This window comes from Eleginops maclovinus, chromosome 14 (assembly GCF_036324505.1).
Source record: "Eleginops maclovinus isolate JMC-PN-2008 ecotype Puerto Natales chromosome 14, JC_Emac_rtc_rv5, whole genome shotgun sequence".
NCBI classification, from domain to species: domain Eukaryota; kingdom Metazoa; phylum Chordata; class Actinopteri; order Perciformes; family Eleginopidae; genus Eleginops; species Eleginops maclovinus.
Genome location: NC_086362.1, coordinates 2,205,712 through 2,225,042, shown reverse-complemented (window position 1 = coordinate 2,225,042; position 19,331 = coordinate 2,205,712). Strand labels below are relative to the sequence as shown.

Sequence of the window (19,331 nt, the reverse complement as noted above, 5' to 3'; positions counted from 1 at the left end):
AAGGACATGTGGTGGTATTTGAATTGCCATCTGCCTCAATTTAAGTGTCACGTTCAGACCCGACGTCTTCCACCTGTTTTCTTTCCGACTGTTTTACACACGGGCCAGTTTTCCTTTCCTCTCTACTCGTGTTTTTCTCGCTGTGATAATCAGGGAAAAATAAAGGAGCCATAAGTGTAGCTGTGAGTGTGTGTGTGTGTGTGTACTTCTGCTCATCACCAGTAGAGGGCACTGCCAATTCTGACTGAACCCCTCTTTACTCACTGGACTATAATCAGTCACATATAAATAGAGAATAATCATGAACAGTGAATTGTAGAGGAGTCTAAATAAAGTATTATATATACATTTTAAAAGAAAAAGGGGATGTTTTTGTTCTCATTATGGTCTTAATAGTGCTTTATGGGCAAGAAAGTACAAAGTAGTACTCACTTATTGCTATTAAAGTTGCTTTAAATACTTTAATGCAGCACCTGAGGCAGTGTTGCATGACTTTTCCCAGGAAATATAAGCTCAAAGGGTCACATGCATGAAAGAAATAGTGTGTGGATGTTCCGTTAACATGCTTTTAGACGAATCATAAGCTGAATTCATGTGATTTAACCTCCTTTGTGACTTTAAATTGACATTGCCTCGGTGACCTTTGCATCTTAAAGTCGCCAACAAAGCAACCGCTCCTTTCCGATTCGAGTTGATTATAGAGAAAGACGTATGGATGGACTGCTTGTTTGACTAAGAGAAAGGAATAAAAAGTATTTTAAAAAAAGGATGGATGAAGGGGCAGGGAGAGACGGGAAGAGGTGGGAGTAAAGAGAAGAGGAGAAGGAGAGAGGAGGGCAGAGAGAAGAATAAAGGAGTCTTTACATGTCTGTGGAACCAGCAGCTCGCAGCACTTTCACATAATTTAAGACATATGGACGTTATTAGAACACCGTGTGTGTGTGTGTGTGTGTGTGTGTGTGTGTGTGTGTGTGTGTGTGTGTGTGTGTGTGTGTGTGTGTGTGTGTGTGTGTGTGTGTGTGTGTGTGTGTGTGTGTGTGACTTTAGAAGACAGTCAACAATCCTGTCCCAGAGTGACACTGCATAAAACAACATGTAGGGAGATACCATAGCACATGTGTGTGTGACCTGTAGTTACCTTTCAGTCTTGGCCTCCCTGCACAGACACACACACACACACACACACACACACACACACACACACACACACACACACACACACACACACACACACACACACACACACACACACACACACACACACACACAGCGACTCACAGTAGCTCTGCTGCTATTCCTGAATGTGTGTGTGTGTGTGTGTGTGTGTGTGTGTGTGGAATAGGCAAAGTACTCGCTGAAATTGACCAATTATGCATAATCCAGTGCAGACGGGTTCAATAGCTAAATTCACTTTGTTACACAACCTCTTTTTTTGGCTTACTCAATACTCCCCTGATCTTTCTGTATTATGTAAGTGATGAACAAAACAGCTGGCTCAGGCAAAGATGAACAGCTGAGTCATGGTTTCAAACCGTTGTCGTGGAAAGCTCTTAATTGGATTCTTCATTAACCAACAAAAAAAACTTCCAATTTACCGATGAAAAATCCTGTACTCTGAATGATTGACTGCAACAGCGTACCAACACTCACCGCATAACCACAGAATAAATGACTCAGAAAATGACTAAGTAATCATTTCAATTACTCAGAAGATGTGAGACGACCAACTTATTGTTTGACTCAGCAGCCGACCAAGTGACAAACAAATATGACGTCCGTTTTTGGGCCAATCCACCAAATATGCAACTTGGTACTACCGTGTAACCATAGCGAGCGTCAAGGGAAACTCAACGTTGTTTTGTAAATACTGAAAGACAGATGCATCGTTCCTCCAAGTTGCATCCAGTTCCAAAGCAGTAGTCTCCAAAACCCTAACCCTAGTTCAGCTAACCCACGGCCGACCAGGCGGTGACAAATCAATCACGCGTTGGCATTCGTTTAGCACGAGCAGACTACAGGACGGCCACGACGGCCTTGTGTTCCCCTCCCCCCCACAGCCTGAGGTCAGATAGTGTGTGTAATCCCCTGTGGTCGGGGTTGGAGAGCAGGTCATGTAAGCTGATCTGGGACCAGAGGGCCCAGGGTGCGGCAGCAGAGGAAATGTAGTGCTGCTAACGTCTTAGAGCGCCCTGTGATCTGCACTAACCACTCCCTAACACACACAGCATATATATATACAGCCAATGCAACGTAACACACACACACACACACACACACACACACACACACACACACACACACACACACACACACACACACACACACACACACACACACACACACACACACACACACACACACACACACACACACACACACACACACACACACACACACACACACACACACACACACACAGCACCAGCTCAGTGGACTATTGTTCATTCATTCTGAGGGAGCAACGGAGGGAGGCAAGCAGGGGTTTTGAAGGAATGATGGGAGAGAAAGAGAGAGAAAGAGAGAGAGAGAGAGAGAGAGAGAGAGAGAGAGAGAGAGAGAGAGAGAGACGTAAAAGGGCAACAGAGGAGAAATAAGAGGAAAATGAGTAAATAAAAGTATCGGTGCCGAACTGATGGTTTGGTGACTGAAACATCGACCACAGGAACCACATGTACCGTCACTGGCCTGGGCTCTAATCCTTCTAGAAGCTCCTTTTATTTCCTCTGAGACTCCATTATGTCTCTGTGGAAACAAGCAGGAACACTTTATCTTGCTGTTTCAACGTATTACCTTATTGAAAACATGTTGCACGTACATAATAAAGTCCTTTCCTTCTGCATGACGAGCTTTAAAAACGTAATCATCCAATTACAGCACTGGTTTTCCTGAGATACAATCTGCATGAGTGCTATTAGGAGTCTGTGCAGGTTGGACAATAAAAAGCTCATTAAATAAACAAATTAATGTAAATGCAAAAGTTAATTGATACACCAGAGAGAAGTATCTCCATTTCATTGCGCAGATAATGCAAACCATGGGACCTAACTTGCCCTTTATTGAATAAAACCTCCAATGGTCCTTCAACTTGAAGAATAAGATGGCTTAAACCCTCTAGACCTCTCAAAAGTCAGAGCTAAAATACTAAATTCTTGGTCTTTATGACTAAAAAATTCACTTGTAAGCTCAGAGAGGTGTTTGTCTAAAGTATTAATGACTGTGTTCAAATAAAAGGCTGATTCTAGTCCAGTCTTCTCCACTTCTAACTCATTTTTTGGAGTATTTTTGGAGGGTAAATCAGAAGGAATGTTATTTGTCCAAACAACACTGAAGACTGGTGACTGATTCCTACTAAGAAATACTCCGAGCAGCCAGGAAAGATTTAACTCCCCCCTCCTCCCCCTCTCTCTTCTCTCTTGCTGTCATTCTGCTTCTGCTGACTACAGGGGAAAACCTCCACAATGTATAAGTCCCTGCAAAGAGGGAAGGGGGGGATTGAATAAGGAATGGGAATGAATTCGATTGAACACACGATGGAAAGTCTTGTCTATGTTTGATTCGAAATGGATTAATGGATAGAGAATGTTTCAGAGATGTGACAGAAGGGGAAAAAGAGGGGTAACTCTGTCCCACTGTGCAACATTTCAGCACATGGCCATCGAGTTAAAGCTGCTCTATCGTGTTGTAGTGAGTGACTTGCCATTAAATTGTGTTTGTCATTGACAAATGCATGTGTCAAATGATGATGGGAGAGGTATAGAATAGCCAACTTTACTACAACTCACTCTAGGATGCACAGTCTGTACAGAACTGTATGGCAATCCAACAATACTTTTTGATTTCACCAAAAACCACAAACATAAACCTCATGGTGTCATTGGGTGAAAGCCAGGGGGTCACCAGAGTCAGTATCATGTATCCTGAAGGCACAAGGGATATCTGTGCCAAATTTCATGGCAATTCCAGCATCACCAGTAATGCACTGACTGGTTGAAATGTGTAGACGTGATTAATAGTCTTTCACTTAATCAGAGCTTTTGTCCAAACAAATGTCTCTATGCTTTCTCTCTGTGTGCCAAGTCGTACAACTTCTGATCATTTAATGAAATACCTTGTTGATCTTTATCTGTGATCGCATTATGCCTTTCAAATGTAAAACTATATGCCTCTTTCTCTGTGTCCGTGCAGGTGTTTGCCAAAGTGTTCAGCCACGAGGCCTTGGAGTCCTACCTCCCGAAAATCCAGCAGGTCATCCAGGAGAGCCTTCGAGTATGGAGCTCCAACCCCGAGCCCATCAACGTCTACAGGTACAACGGGCGTCCTAGGGTAGAAACACAACAGGTTAACATGTCATTGCACTTCAAATAATGGGTAGGGTCATAGTTTACAAGATGAACAACTTAAAACTCTTGCGAATAAAGTGGAACCTCATCAGCGTAGAAACATTCATTCGGCAAGAGTCGTACAACACAAGCTGGTTAGGAATGGGGTGCAAGAGTAAATACAAGTGAGGGTCTCTCCATAGATTAGATTGAGGTCATAATTGGTTGTTTTTTCTCCTCCAGGGAGAGCCAGAGATTGTCATTCACCATGGCGGTGAGGGTGCTGCTGGGATTCAGGGTGTCGGAGGAGGAGATGAGGCATCTGTTCTCGACCTTCCAGGACTTTGTTGACAACCTGTTCAGCCTGCCCATAGACCTGCCCTTCAGTGGATACAGGAAGGTATGTATTGACATCCTCAAGTCCTTTTTATTGGACCAGAAGCAAACTAGTTTATCTTGGGTCCAAAAAATAAATGATAGGGGGGTTTGGGTATAAATCAGTCTGTTTTTGTAGAATGCTAATGATAGCTTTCCTTACAGGGTATCCGTGCTCGAGACACCCTGCAGAAAAGCATAGAGAAGGCCATCAGGGAGAAGCCGCTTTGTTCCCAGGGGAAGGATTACAGCGACGCGCTTGACGTCCTGATGGGGAGCGCCAAAGAAAACGGCACCGAGCTCACCATGCAGGAACTGAAGGTAATGCATAGAAGTCACCTGAGCGGGAGGTGTGCAAACATGTGCCGGAGAGAAGCCAGACGCACAAGAAGTCCCTCCATCACACGGCGTTAACACGTCCAGTGCAGATCCACGCTCTGATGCTATGTGTTCAACATATAGACCACACTCACTGTTTACCTAGCAAAGTGCTGCCAAAGGGAATCCGTCTTGGCCGACTGAACACACACATACACACAAACAATTAGCATAATTTCTCCTACAAATCATCTTGGCATCATGAGCAATTAAAGTGACTTATGATAAACATCTATATGTGTTAAATATGACTGCTGGGATGCTTAGCTGATGGCCGTAGGCAGACGGTAAAAGAATCACACACACACTCGCAGACAGGCACACCCTCTATTTACCTATTAAAGTAATTCTGAGGAATTCTGTGGAAACTCAACTCTCGCTGCCTGTATTTTGCTCACTGTGGTTTCTGGGTTAAGTCCAGGGCCAAAAATAAGTCAACACTCCCCCTGCTAGGGGTCTGAAAGAGGCCTCCTGTACGCACACACTCACACACACATACAGTATATAAATACACACACAACGTGAACTGGGGAGCCCCTGTCGCAGAGGCCCAGGCCGGAGCACTCTCCTGCAGTTTCCTGACGCACGCCTATATAACACACTCATGTGGGGTGAGGCGGAGATGTGTTTTGACACTGATGATGGCATATCAGGGGTTTATAACGATGTTATTCTGGTGGTGTTATTTATTCCACCACCTTCAACAACTGTTGTCATTGGACTTCATATTTCCAAGTACGCTACTTTTTAGGAATGAAAAACATCATACTTTATTATGTATTGACTTTAGATTTTTGGGATTTTGTCTCATTATGAAACAAATGGCAGGCGTGAGGTGTGGGGTAATGGTTTCGTGCCAAAGGTAAGGTGAGGTCCAAGGTTTAGCTTTATAATTATGACAAAACTATTACATATTTTCAAAGGAAATCAAAAGGCCGCTGACAACATGCTGGCTGTGAAAACCTTTTAATGTTCGGTGGCTATGGCTTGGCATTTGGCTGATATTCACCCTCACCCTTTAGCATACAATACTAGCATTTAGAAAATATGTCCACTGTCTGGACCCTTTATTCAGAAGCTAAGCCAGAATACAGTTTGAGTGCCCAAAAAGTAAAGGAAAATCAACTCAAATGCTCTGTTGCAGTTATGTTTTCAGAGAAAATCTGTGCCAAATTACGCTTTACTTTCCATATATATGACTGGCTTTTCACGAATCTGGCAGACAGATATGTGTTGAGAGGCTGTTTAAAGAAAGTTTCAGTGGTTGCAAGTTCATAAACAAAGAGGGGAATCAATCTGAGACGGTAATCACTCAAACCAGTGCCCTGACACACCTCCTCTCTCCTCCCACAGGAGTCCACCATCGAGCTGATCTTTGCCGCCTTTGCCACCACAGCCAGCGCCAGCACCTCGCTAATCATGCAGCTCCTGCGCCACCCTACCGTCCTGGAGCGCCTGAGGGAGGAGCTGAGGGCCAGGGGTCTCCTCCACAATGGCTGCCTTGTACCTGGAGAGCTGAGGCTGGACACCATCGTGAGCCTCAAGTACCTGGACTGTGTCATCAAGGAGGTGCTGAGACTCTATACTCCGGTCTCAGGGGCCTACCGGACCGCCATGCAGACCTTCGAACTGGACGTGAGTGGTCCATTAATACTTCCCAACTGAATACTGTCGCCACGTAATGATTTAAATGTGAAGTTCATACAATAACTAAGGGAAACTACACCAAAACACAAAAATGTAAGGGCATATTTACCCATGAATCCCCCAATGTTTGTAGACAAACTGCAAACAGATTGATGCCAAACTCCAAAGTTCCTGGCCTTAGCTGACGTTCCTAAGTTTGACGCTTCCAGATTTGGGAACCGCAACCCTGCTCATTTGCTGTGTTTCTTTGTGTCTCCAGGGAGTCCAGATTCCCAAAGGCTGGAGCGTCATGTACAGCATCCGGGATACCCACGACACCGCGGCCGTCTTCAAGGACGTGGACGCCTTCGACCCAGACCGCTTCAGCCAGGAGCGAGGAGAAGACAAAGAGGGACGATTCCACTACCTGCCGTTCGGCGGCGGCGTCCGGTCCTGCCTGGGCAAGCAGCTCGCCACCCTCTTCCTCCGCATCCTCGCCATCGAGCTGGCCAGCACCAGCCGCTTCGAGCTCGCGACCCGGCAGTTTCCACGGGTGATCACGGTACCGGTGGTGCACCCTGTCGACGGGCTGAAGGTCAAGTTCTACGGCTTGGACTCCAACCAGAACGAGATCATGGCCAAGTCGGAAGAGCTGCTGGGAGCCACTGTTTGAAGGGCAGAGCGTTGACGAGTAAGGGCGGGGGGAGAGTGATCGCAGACGTCTTTAAGGAGAAGATTGAAGGAAGGAATGAAATAAGTTCTTATTTTTTCTCCTCCGCCAAGTTGGAGGTTCCTTTTCAGACTGAGAGAAAAGTCTTTCTTGTTACGACTGATGATGATCAGGACTTTCCTCAGAGAGAGAAACTGCCAAAAAACTTCTTAACTATGCTCTATTCTGTGTATTTTTCTAAAGAAATATACAAACTAAATGTATGTACAAAAACAAAAAAAGCTATGTAATATAATTTGAAACAGAAAAGGTGGGTAGTGCACAATGGGAGAAAGAAAAGTATAGGGGTACTTTTGGGAATATGAAGTGTTGAAAGAGGAGAAGATGGTTGGGGGAGGAAAGCGATTTGGATGACACAGGGTATCTGACGAACGGATAGGATGTTTTAGCTTAAATTAAACGCAGTGAACCAGTTTAAGAGCAGGGTAAAATAGATGGCTATATAGACTGATAGTTGTAGATGTCCTTTTGTCAAATTTGACCCAGAGTTCTCCACGGCACCGCCTGGATTCAACTCATGCAATCTGCTAATCTCAAAAAGAACGACAGACGCTAAAGGATAGAGATGTAGTTCTGATGGAGAAGACGTACTGGGTGCATATTTTAACGGGTCAAACACATTACATTCGTAAACGGGCAATTTCTTTCCAGTCTTCCTTGTATGCTTTTTTTTTTTTCTCCACAAAGCAGCCTGTACACTCACGGATCCTCGTTGATTTTAAAGAGTTCCTTTAATGCTTCCATTACAGCGGACTTTGCCTTCTGTCCGCATAAACTAAAACATATCAGGGGTTTCCGGTGCAAGCAGAATGAACTCACAATTGGAATCGCGTTCAAGTAAATGAATCAATGAGTCGTGAGGGTCCAGGTCTGCTTCGAGACACAAACTACACTTTTATGTTGCGTTGAGATTGTACTCTTTGGGACTTTATCTTGCAAACAAGTCGGTAAAGAAGTCGCCCTCATGGAACCGAGAGTTACTGGAGGAGGAGAGACAGAGGGATACGGAGGAAAACCTACATACATGCTGCTTGAGTGTTGCTTTGTCATTCTGTGTCTGTGTTTATGTGTGTGCTGTTTTTTTGTTTTCTCGTCTCCTCGGGTGCAGCCATTTCGAGTTGTGTGGAGAAGGTTGACACGTTGTCTTGCTGCTCCTCCAATCAACGCTAAGAATGCAAAACAAATTAAAAAGTCCACGGTTTAAGCAACTTTATTAGCTATAAAGAGATTTATTTGATATTGTTTGAGGTGATTGCACAATCAGGACTCTCAGAGCTTTTGCATATTTTTTGGAGAAGGAAGGGAGGAAGACTTTGTTCTCGTTTCCGATACGTAGAGAAAAAGAAGCTTCCGCCACGGAACTCTGGGACTCGGACTTTCTAGAATCAACCCGGATGGAGTTCTAAGTTCCGAACGGAAGCTCGGAGAGAGAGAGAGAGAGAGAGAGAGAAGAGAGAGAGAAAGAGAGAGAGAGAGAGGGAGATAAAGGACCAATGAGGTTTCAGGGGGAGGGCAGGGTCACGCTCTCATTGGACGATTCCTGTTGTCCAATAGCGCTCCAGATGGAGACATTGTTCACTCTTTCTACCAACCACACCACTGATTTCTTCACGATAAAAAATATATAAAAAATAAGAGTTTTTTTGCTGCTTTTCTTGTGTATATTTTATATTTGAGAGTTCTAGATTGCAATAGTTTGTATCAAGTGCTTTTAAAAAAAATCATTACCCAATAATGATGGAATATTTGTGAAAGCAAAGGAGCATTAATAGACTATAGTGTATATTAATTTGTACAATATTCCTTCCTTTAGCAAGCCATGTGGAAAATCAGCTATTTACGTCTACTAATAACCCTAATATTAATGTTATTGTACGATTAATATTGTTGTTATAAGATATTTGAAATGCTATTTTTTATTCTATTACAGATCTAGAGTTTTTAGCCTAAATGAGGAGGTAAATATTGGATGTATTTAGAATGTTATGTATTTCAGTTATATTGTAAACAGTGTTTAAAATGTTAATATTGTTGATTTGATAAGTGTAATAATTATTATTATTTGTTTTGTTATTCAGACTTATTATCACTGCATTTTATTTGATATTAATTATGGGAAACAGAAAGCACTTGCGAGGTATGTCTATTTTTTAAGTGCCCTGCGACTACACCTCCCCTTCCTCTCACCTCTCTGTCTTATGTCATTCTGTACATATGTATTTCTTTTTACAGGAAAAATGTTCATTTAGTTTAAATATGAATGTCTTCTACTTTCTTCCTTTCCTTTTTTTTGTTACCGTGATTGTTAAATGTACTCCTGTAATAAACTATAAAGTAAAGATATCTGAACAGTGAGTTTTCCTCTTCTTCTAGCTAGCTAAAGCATGCATAACGTGTGAAAGCAACTTGTTCTTTTAAACCACATGAAGTAGGCGAGCTAGCACGTCCAGCATGCAAATCCAGCAGATGGCAGGCAGCCTGTGCATGCTAACGAGCTGGGAGCACTGGAATCACCGACATGTAAATCAGAATGGTTAGAAACCTCGTGGATGGGGAACAAGTGAGACCAGGTGCCTTCTGTCAGCTTAAATAAACTGTTCATAAACTGCTTTCCAACGGCAGTATTTTCTAAAATAACACACCCACCTGCTAAGGTCAGCGCTATGCTAAACTACTCGTACCATATCTGCACGTGACACTCGGTATTATTCAGGCTCGGTTACAGTTCAGCAGCTCAAAGGCCACCGCTCATTTCTACTTTGAGGCAAAACACAATCTGGTTTCCAATGATCAATTAGTGTTGCACCATGTGTTTGACATTAACAACCTTACTTTGCACACTATTTCAGGCTTTGGCAGTACCACGAATCCCTCAGGAAAGTCAAAAACTCTCATGGATACTTTGGTCCAGACCTCCCAAAGCTTACGTGTAGAGACAAATATGAATGGCGATCAAAGACTGAATGGATACCTTGAAGTAATCCTGGCAGGATTGTTTCAAATCTAGACCTACTTACAGATTTACGTCCATCTACACTACAGCAAAGCCACCAAAGTAAACGTGGAAAGATCCTGCACAGTATTCAAGATCTAGCGGCCAAAATCCTATAAAAATAAACATATAATGAACTTCAAGTAAAATGGCCGCTGAGGCACGAGTTACGCAGAGCAAGGATGCAAGTCCAGACAAGAATCTCCGTTTGGTCCATTTATTCCCATGATCAATATACAATGAACCCAATTTCCTTTTGATTCCCTTTCTATTCCTTTCCTTTCTTACCCGGATAACCCTGGTAAAAAAACATGTGCCCATTGGTGCCCTATTCCCACCACCACCTGTCTCTAACACCAGGTGCCCAAACGTGCCTTCAAAATAAAAGCCTGGAAACTACTCAAATAAATGTTGGATAAAATATGAATCAAAATATAGCTCCGACAAACACATTCAAAAGATGTGAAGTTGCAGCATTTGGTTAGGGTGGTAAAAATCCTTGACAGGGTCTTTCTAAACCATCCCTTCGACTACGTGATCAAACCATTTTCTAGGATCAAAGAAGACTTCAATAAATCGAGTCTGATTGTTCCTCATGGTCTTGCTGTAAATGTTCCCTACTTTGTTATTGTACTCTTCACAAATGAGTCCAACAATAGGGCCGATTCCCGTCATGTGGGGTACACACAGAGCCTGACGGTCTTTAAGACTCTCAGCGCTGACGGACTGATGTCTCAATGCCTCTGTATCTGTTTTTATTTCCCAGCCAGCAGATCGCTGCGGTTTCAGAACATCAAGAAGAAACCCGGCTGTGTGATGTTCGCCGGGAGTTTTCCTTCAGCTTGATGGAAGACAGAAACAGAGACAGAGCTTTTACAATGGGCACAGATGAAAAAACACACTACACACACTTCAAAGGCATGGTTTGAGGGTGCACAAGCACACACACACACACACACACACACACACATACACACACACACACACACACACACACACACACACACACACACACACACACACACACACACACACACACACACACACACACACATATGGCCACAAGTGAGGAAACACACACTTGGGTCATTTTGGAAATAATTGATTACAAAGACAAATATTCATAAATTACTGGAATATGAAATATGACTGAAGTAAACACTGCCGTCAGGATTTGGACACACTCGAGGTCACCTATAAAGACAAACACACACACACACACACACACACACACACACACACACACACACACACACACACACACACACACACACACACACACACACACACACACACACACACACACACACACACACACAACTTCTGGGAAGAACAAGGAGTTCAATCCTGTTTGTTTAGAGTGTTGCCGCCAGTATAGACTGTTTGCAACACTAAGTGCTGCAAGATGAACCACTTCAAGGCAACCGAGAGAGTGTGTGTGTGTGTGTGTGTGTGTGTGTGTGTGTGTGTGTGTGTGTGTGTGTGTGTGTGTGTGTGTGTGTGTGTGTGTGTGTGTGTGTGTGTGTGTGTGTGTGTGTGTGTGTGTGTGTGTGTGTGTGTTTGTTGTATGTGTGGACATTTGATAGTTTTCATGAATGCATTTTGGTTCTGGGACCATCGACTGAGTGGCTAGTTTGAGCTTTTTCAGTTCACATTTCCTTGGATTTTCACTCACTACCAACTTGATCTTTGCCGAAGAGCTAGAACTGAACTTCTCTCTAAACAAACAGATGATAAATGGTAATTATACTGCATTAATTAGGGATTTTCCAATCTTTACGACCCCTCAAAGCACTTTTGCAAGCACCCGTACACACATCATTCAGAAGTAACCATACAAGATGTCCAGGGACACTAAAATGCTCTCGATATTGAGACAGTTTTCAAAACAACATGACCACTTTTGGAAAGCTATGCGGCCTTTTCGGAGTAAAATCCAACAGAATTCGAAAGATCCCCCCCAAAAAAACCCAAAACGGGAAACGGATGTGACTCTCCTCTCGACTGAAGGATTAAACCACAGTCATTATCCACCTGACTGGATTCAGAAGCACACGTGTGAACCCTCAGCTGCAGGTATAAGGGATCATGAGAGATGATAACCAATCAGCACGCAGACTGAGTCAATATAATCACACTGCTGTGGGAGCAGGAGTGTGACGGTCCATCTCAGGACCGGATGATGCCGGGACAATAATAGAGGATAATCAGAGAAGAGACGCTGAAAGGACTCGGTTTATATATAAATCCTATATCTCAGAGAATCTATTTCAGATATAGTATAGAAAAGGAGCTAAAGGAGAAAATGGAAGTATAATCCCCTTAAGACTCAAAATAAACCTTAGAATTTAGGTCAATTTTTTACCTTAACACCTGAAACTGTTTATTTAGAAGGTGTTTTCATTTCTATTGAAGTCACCGATAATAATGATGAGATACCTGGGTTTAAAGAGAGGATTACTCCAGCTACAAATAACTTAACAGCATGATATATAACTTGACTCACAGCTTAGCAAATATAACTCTGAAGGGTGTGTGTTGTCTTGTTTTATTTTGCAGAAGTGCAGGAAGGAATTTCATGGCAGTTCAAGAAGGCGTCAGGAGTTTCGATTGTGTGTGTGTGTGTGTGTGTGTGTGTGTGTGTGTGTGTGTGTGTGTGTGTGTGTATGTGTGTGTGGGCTGGGGGAAGCTGGTCTAAGCTCAAGAATTAGGAAATATGATTTCAATCTAAATGTAAATGTCTAAATGTTAACACTCTCCCATAACAGAACCTGAGAGTCTTTTCAAATGAAAGAAGGCGTGTCTTCAGCAGAAACCCGTTCACACACAGCTGCCAACTGTAGCAGGAAATGTCCATTTAACATGAATCAGAGGACCAAAACAGGCCCAAGGATTACACGTTAAGTAATTGGGGTCAGTGTTTCCTGGTATCTGTGAAATGTGTGGGATAAATATCCTGCAGGTGTGTCATCCAGCAATGAACATCTCAGTAAATAGCCATGAGTTTCCTTATTGCAGTAACGTGGGGTTTCCCTGCGTTAACGGCCTATAAGTCACGCGTCATCTGCTCCTCTTTGTGGTGTAAATCAATCTCTAGCACCAGCAGTAGCGTCTCAATGACAACACATGAACCCTGATGTTTGTGGAGCTATTTTAAAACACTTGAACAAGCTGACACAAATCAACATCAAAAAAAGAAGAAGAGGTATTTGGCTTCCTTTTCAGATGAAAACACAAAGCAGTTCCAGGGATTTTCTCATGTCACGAACTATCGAGTTGATTCATGTAATAATTCTTCTCGGGAAATTCCGATCTGACAAGGCTGCACCCTTTGTCATCCATTCATGTGTCCATCCATCACTTCACAGTCTGCGTGCAGCCAGGGTTACACACGGTGAAACCAGGTCACAAGGTGCGTAACATCTCAGGGTTTTCAGATTAAGTGTGCTGCGAGAAAGCTGGGTATTGCATATCGAAGAAGTCTCAGTCTAAAGCCAGAAACACTGAGGTTTAAACCTTTTGTTGAGCTTGATATGATGACAATTTGGGAACTTTTGGAGAATATACTGGATCAAAAGTTGCACAAAAGGTCCAAAAGACGACAAATATCCAGTAGACAGATGTCAAGTGCCAACCTGTCATTGCCATAGAGATATGTCTCAACACAAAAGTGCTAAATCAGCAATTATACCGATCATTTAAAGCCCTTAAGGATGAATAAAGAGGATTCTGAAGCTCTGCTCTCTCATGATGCAGATATTTTAGTGGGATTTTGCCACAGGAAACAAAGCCAACAACAATAGCCTCCAAACATGTGCATGGGAAATTGGCAACACATAAGGCCTCGAGTTACCTTAATTTTGACACCTGTCACATGCTGAAGTGCTGTTCTGTTGAAACTCCCTTGTTTATTTAATCCTTTTCCAAATAGAGGAATACCAGAGAGTGACAGAAGATGTGATCATTCGGAAGACACGGTTGATTGGCATCGCAAAGAAAACCAAAAAGCGAGAGAAAGAGAAAAAAGGAAACAGTGCTTGATAACAAAAGTGACACGAAGAGCGGGTGATGATGGGAAGATGAAATCACTGATAAGGGCTGGGGATTGCCACAGGTGTGTGTGTGTGTGTGTGTGTGTGTGTGTGTGTGTGTGTGTGTGTGTGTGTGTGTGTGTGTGTGTGTGTGCGTAGGGGGTCGTGAACTTCAGCAGGTGCAGGAGTCAAACTGAGTTCAAAGCACAAGCACAGACACACCTGAACACACACGTAGGTTTGTTTTTCTATGCTTGTGAGGATGTACACTGACATGCATGCATTTCCCAGCTCCTCAGCATCAGAAATAATGTCTAATCGCACTATTTTCCACCTTTAAATGTCCCTAATAATGTCTTAAATCCTAATTGGTCGTCAAAGAGAAAGTCTGAGGTCTCCAAACTAATAAAACAGAACACATATGCGGCACAGTAGCTCCAACAGCCTATATAAAAGATGTGTTCACAGATGTGTGTGTGTGTGTGTGTGTGTGTGTGTGTGTGTGTGTGTGTGTGTGTGTGTGTGTGTGTGTGTGTGTGTGTGTGTGTGTGTGTGTGTGTGTGTGTGTGTGTGTGTGTGTGTGTGTGTGTGACGTGCCGATCCTTTGATGTGAATCCAACAGGACCTGACATGAAAGACATCAACATATTACCACACTCCGGTAATCCTTTACATGCACATGAGTCAGAAACGTGCAAGAATAAAAACATCTGGACGTTTGAGTGGAATTTGACATTTATGATTTACTAAATGGGCATAAAAATGATAAAAAAAGAACACGTGTATCATCGGATAAAATGCATTTTAGTGGGAATAAAAACCAAGAGAGTTTATGTTCTGATAAAAGGCGATGACATTCAATAAAAACGTGGAAACATGACCGTCGAATAAAAACGTGTTTTATTATTTCAGTTTTTTGGTTTGTAGTATTTCAGGGATTCTATTTTTCACTTATCCTGTTACATGTACAAATATATATTTGAATATGACCTTTTTTTGATATCATTCTATCTTTTGATTGCACATTTGAACTGATTACTCTACATACATATCTTGATGTTGATATAAATGGTTTTTATTTATTGGAGAAACAGTCGTAAATTCCCCCGGGATAAATATTAAAATTCAGTATTCTGATTCTTCTCAATTTATAAATGCATTTGATTTATTATTATGAGCTCTCTTTTTGTCTTCATGTGAACAATTTTAAATAAATGCTAATCCTGTATTTCTTGTTGAATTACTGCAAAGTAAAACGAAACATGATCTCTTCATCCTAATGACTTTTCTTGTCATGTTTCTGTAACCCTAAACAACTCAAGGGAAGTCCGACTGATCCATAATCAATAGAGCTGAGTGATAATGGAAAGCTGAACCTCATATCATTTGACATGTCACTTCTCACCAGGGCAGAGCTGTTCAATAATAACCATCGGTTGGTACTTTTGTACAATGAGGTCATTTTGAAGATGTCTTGCAATATCTTTCTGAAACTCAAAGAGAATCACTGGGAATCACAGTTTGACGGGGAAAGAAGAAATGCAATTCCAGGAAACGAGGGTGTGGTTAGAAGTGATATCAAGGGTGGTGTAAACAGAGGAAGACAAAGAATGAAAGTGAAGGGCGAGGAATACAAACTGAGGGTGAACAGAAACACAGATGAGAAAAAAGGTAGAGGAAAAGGAGGGAGGAGGAAAGAGGATAAATATTGACGTGAAGGAGAAGGTATTATGGGTTGTGAAAGACATGAAGGTCAAACTGAAGTGGAGGAACAGGTTAGGAAAGGAGGAGAGTAAAGAGGGAATGGAAGAAGAGAGCAAGAGAATAGGAAAATTGAGGTGAAGGAGAGACAACAATTCAGGTTTTGATGAAGCAAGAGGAAAATGATGGGAAATATTGGGGAACATGGGGAGTGCAATTATACAACGAAAGATAAGGGCAGAGGAGAAATAGTTGACAACTGGAGACAAACAAATGGGGTTTGATAGAGCTAAAGGTAAATAAATAAAACATGTAAAGCGTGGAAGGAAGAAGCAGAAGGGGCGATGGAAAGACTAAAAGGAGACACTAGAAAGGAGTAAAATATGGAGTATAAGGAGGAGGTTTGTGTGCTGGCTGACCTCCTCTATCGGCCCATTAACATCTAAATTGTTGTGGAAAACTCTGCTTCTTTATCAGTGCCATCGTGCTCCCTCTGAGTATTTTGACTACACTTGCCCTGGAGTTGTATGGCTCTTATCTGCTGCTGCTGCTGCTGCTGAGGAGGAACAATGGCTTCTTTCAGCCGCCTGCCCTCCCTCTCCGTCCTCCTCCTCGTCTTCCTCAGCCTCTCTCCATCCTGGGAATGCAGATTTCCGACCACAGGGTTTGAAGTCAGGCTGGAGGGGAGCTAATTATTATGGAAAAGAGAACAAGACACTGAAGGAGGGAGGGAGATGGAGAATCAGGAGGGGGAGAGAAAGAGAGCGACAGATGTAGAGATGGAAACGAGGAGAAGCGCTGTTGTTCATTAAGCAGAAGAAAGACCAAACTAAACCAAAGAAACAAACACGCAGAGAAGTGAAGAGTTCATTTCCCAAACTTTATATGTTCTGTTAAGAGATGGTGAGAAGCCGGGGCATTTCCCAGCATGCACTGGGTTTGAGGATGGTACAAATATTGGGTTATAATCCACCTGATGTACAGCTTTGTGGAGGGAAACGTTAGATATTGTACCACGTTTATTCTGCTTTATATCTGTTATTTTACTTTCTTACTTTATTTTTTATTTATTTAAATAAACTCATTTCTTTAAGGCAGTATACAGTGGGGCAAAAAAGTATTTAGTCAGCCACCAATTGTGCAAGTTCTCCCATTTAAAAAGATGAGAGAGGCCTGTAATTTTTATCATAGGTACACTTCAACTATGAGAGACAAAATGAGAAAAAAAAATCCAGGAAATCACATTGTAGGATTTTTAATGAATTAATTGGTAAATTCCTCGGTAAAATAAGTATTTGGTCACCTACAAACAAGCAAGATTTCTGGCTCTCACAGACCTGTAACTTCTTCTTTAAGAGGCTCCTCTGTCCTCCACTCGTTACCTGTATTAATGGCACCTTTTTGAACTCGTTATCAGTATAAAAGACACCTGTCCACAACCTCAAACAGTCATACTCCAAACTCCTCTATGGCCAAGACCAAAGAGCTGTAAAAGGCACCACAGACAAAATTGTAGACCTGCACCAGGCTGGGAAAACTGAATCTGCAATAGGTAAGCAGCTTGGTGAGAAGAAATCAACTGTGGGAGCAATTATTAGAAAATGGAAGACATACAAGACCACTGCTAATCTCTCTCAATCTGGGGCTCCACGCAAGATCTCACCCCGTGGGGTCAAAATGATCACAAGAACGGTGAGCAAAAATCCCAGAACCACACGGGGGGACCTAGTGAATGACCTGCAGAGAGCTGGGACCAAAGTAACAGAGGCTACCATCAGTAACACACTACGCCGCCAGGGACTTAAATCCTGCAGTTCCAGACGTGTCCCCCTGTTTAAGCCAGTACATGTCCAGGCCCGTCTGAAGTTTGCTAGAGGGCATTTGGATGATCCAGAAGAGGATTGGGAGAATGTCATATGGTCAGATGAAACCAAAATAGAACTTTTTGGTAAAAACTCAACTCGTCGTGTTTGGAGGAGAAAGAATGCAGAGTTGCATCCAAAGAACACCATACCTACTGTGAAGCATGGGGGTGGAAACATCATGCTTTGGGGCTGTTTTTCTGCAAAGGGACCAGGACGACTGATCCATGTAAAGGAAAGAATGAATGGGGCCATGTATCGTGAGATTTTGAGTGAAAACCTCCTTCCATCAGCAAGGGCACTGAAGATGAAGCGTGGCTGGGTCTTTCAGCATGACAATGATCCCAAACACACCGCCAGGGCAACGAAGGAGTGGCTTCGTAAGAAGCATTTCAAGGTCCTGGAGTGGCCTAGCCAGTCTCCAGATCTCAAGCCCATAGAAAATCTTTGGAGGTAGTTGAAAGTCCGTGTTGCCCAGCGACAGCCCCAAAACATCACTGCTTTAGAGGAGATCTGCATGGAGGAATGGGCCAAAATACCAGCAACAGTGTGTGAAAACCTTGTGAAGACTTACAGAAAATGTTTGACCTCTGTCATTGCCAACAAAGGGTATATAACAAAGTATTGAGATGAACTTTTGTTATTGACCAAATACTTATTTTCCACAATCATTTGAAAATAAATTCATTAAAAATCCTACAATGTGATTTCCTGGATTTTATTTTCTCATTCTGTCTCTCATAGTTGAGGTATACCTATGATAAAAATGACAGGCCTCTCTCATCTTTTTAAATGGGAGAACTTGCACAATTGGTGGCTGACTAAATACTTTTTTGCCCCACTGTAAGTAGAAATATATATAATAACTGTATCCCTTTAACCCCTAAATCTGACTTTTTTTGTGAATAAAATAAAATAAATAGAGGATACTAAGGTAAAAAAAATTGAAGAAAATATGCAAATATAATAAATATAAAAAATATTTAATTAATTAATTAGGTAAAATAAAATAAAAGGCCTAAAATAAAAAACCATAATTATCAAATAAATGGGTTTTAAAAATGTTTAAACACAAATCTATTGCCAGAGGGTGATACCAAGCGTACTTCCCCTTGCTTCAAATCATAGTTAAACATACTTCATTAGCAGAGAGTGTGAGTATTTCTTCCTGGTTTTATATCAGATTGATTCAGAACCATATTTCACATCAACGGTTCGTCACAGTTCTGTTTGTGTAGGAAATACCGGAAAAAGAAAGTGCAGAGTGACTGATGCCACAGCGGTTGGCCGTCCACCAAACTGTAAGTGAAACAGAAG

General features: G+C 42.3%; 1 protein-coding gene across 1 annotated transcript in view; it reads left to right on the top strand.

Annotated features, from left to right (window-relative positions):
- Positions 1–9,771, top strand: part of LOC134876143 (cytochrome P450 26B1) — a 30,748-nt gene extending 20,977 nt beyond the window's left edge. The window contains exons 3-7 of the mRNA XM_063901013.1: positions 4,186–4,304; positions 4,563–4,719; positions 4,860–5,015; positions 6,426–6,707; positions 6,979–9,771. Coding sequence (XP_063757083.1) covers positions 4,186–4,304; positions 4,563–4,719; positions 4,860–5,015; positions 6,426–6,707; positions 6,979–7,371 — 1,107 coding nt within the window. The 3' untranslated portion in view covers positions 7,372–9,771. The remainder of the gene's footprint in view (positions 1–4,185; positions 4,305–4,562; positions 4,720–4,859; positions 5,016–6,425; positions 6,708–6,978) is intronic.
- The last annotated feature ends 9,560 nt before the right edge of the window (positions 9,772–19,331 follow it).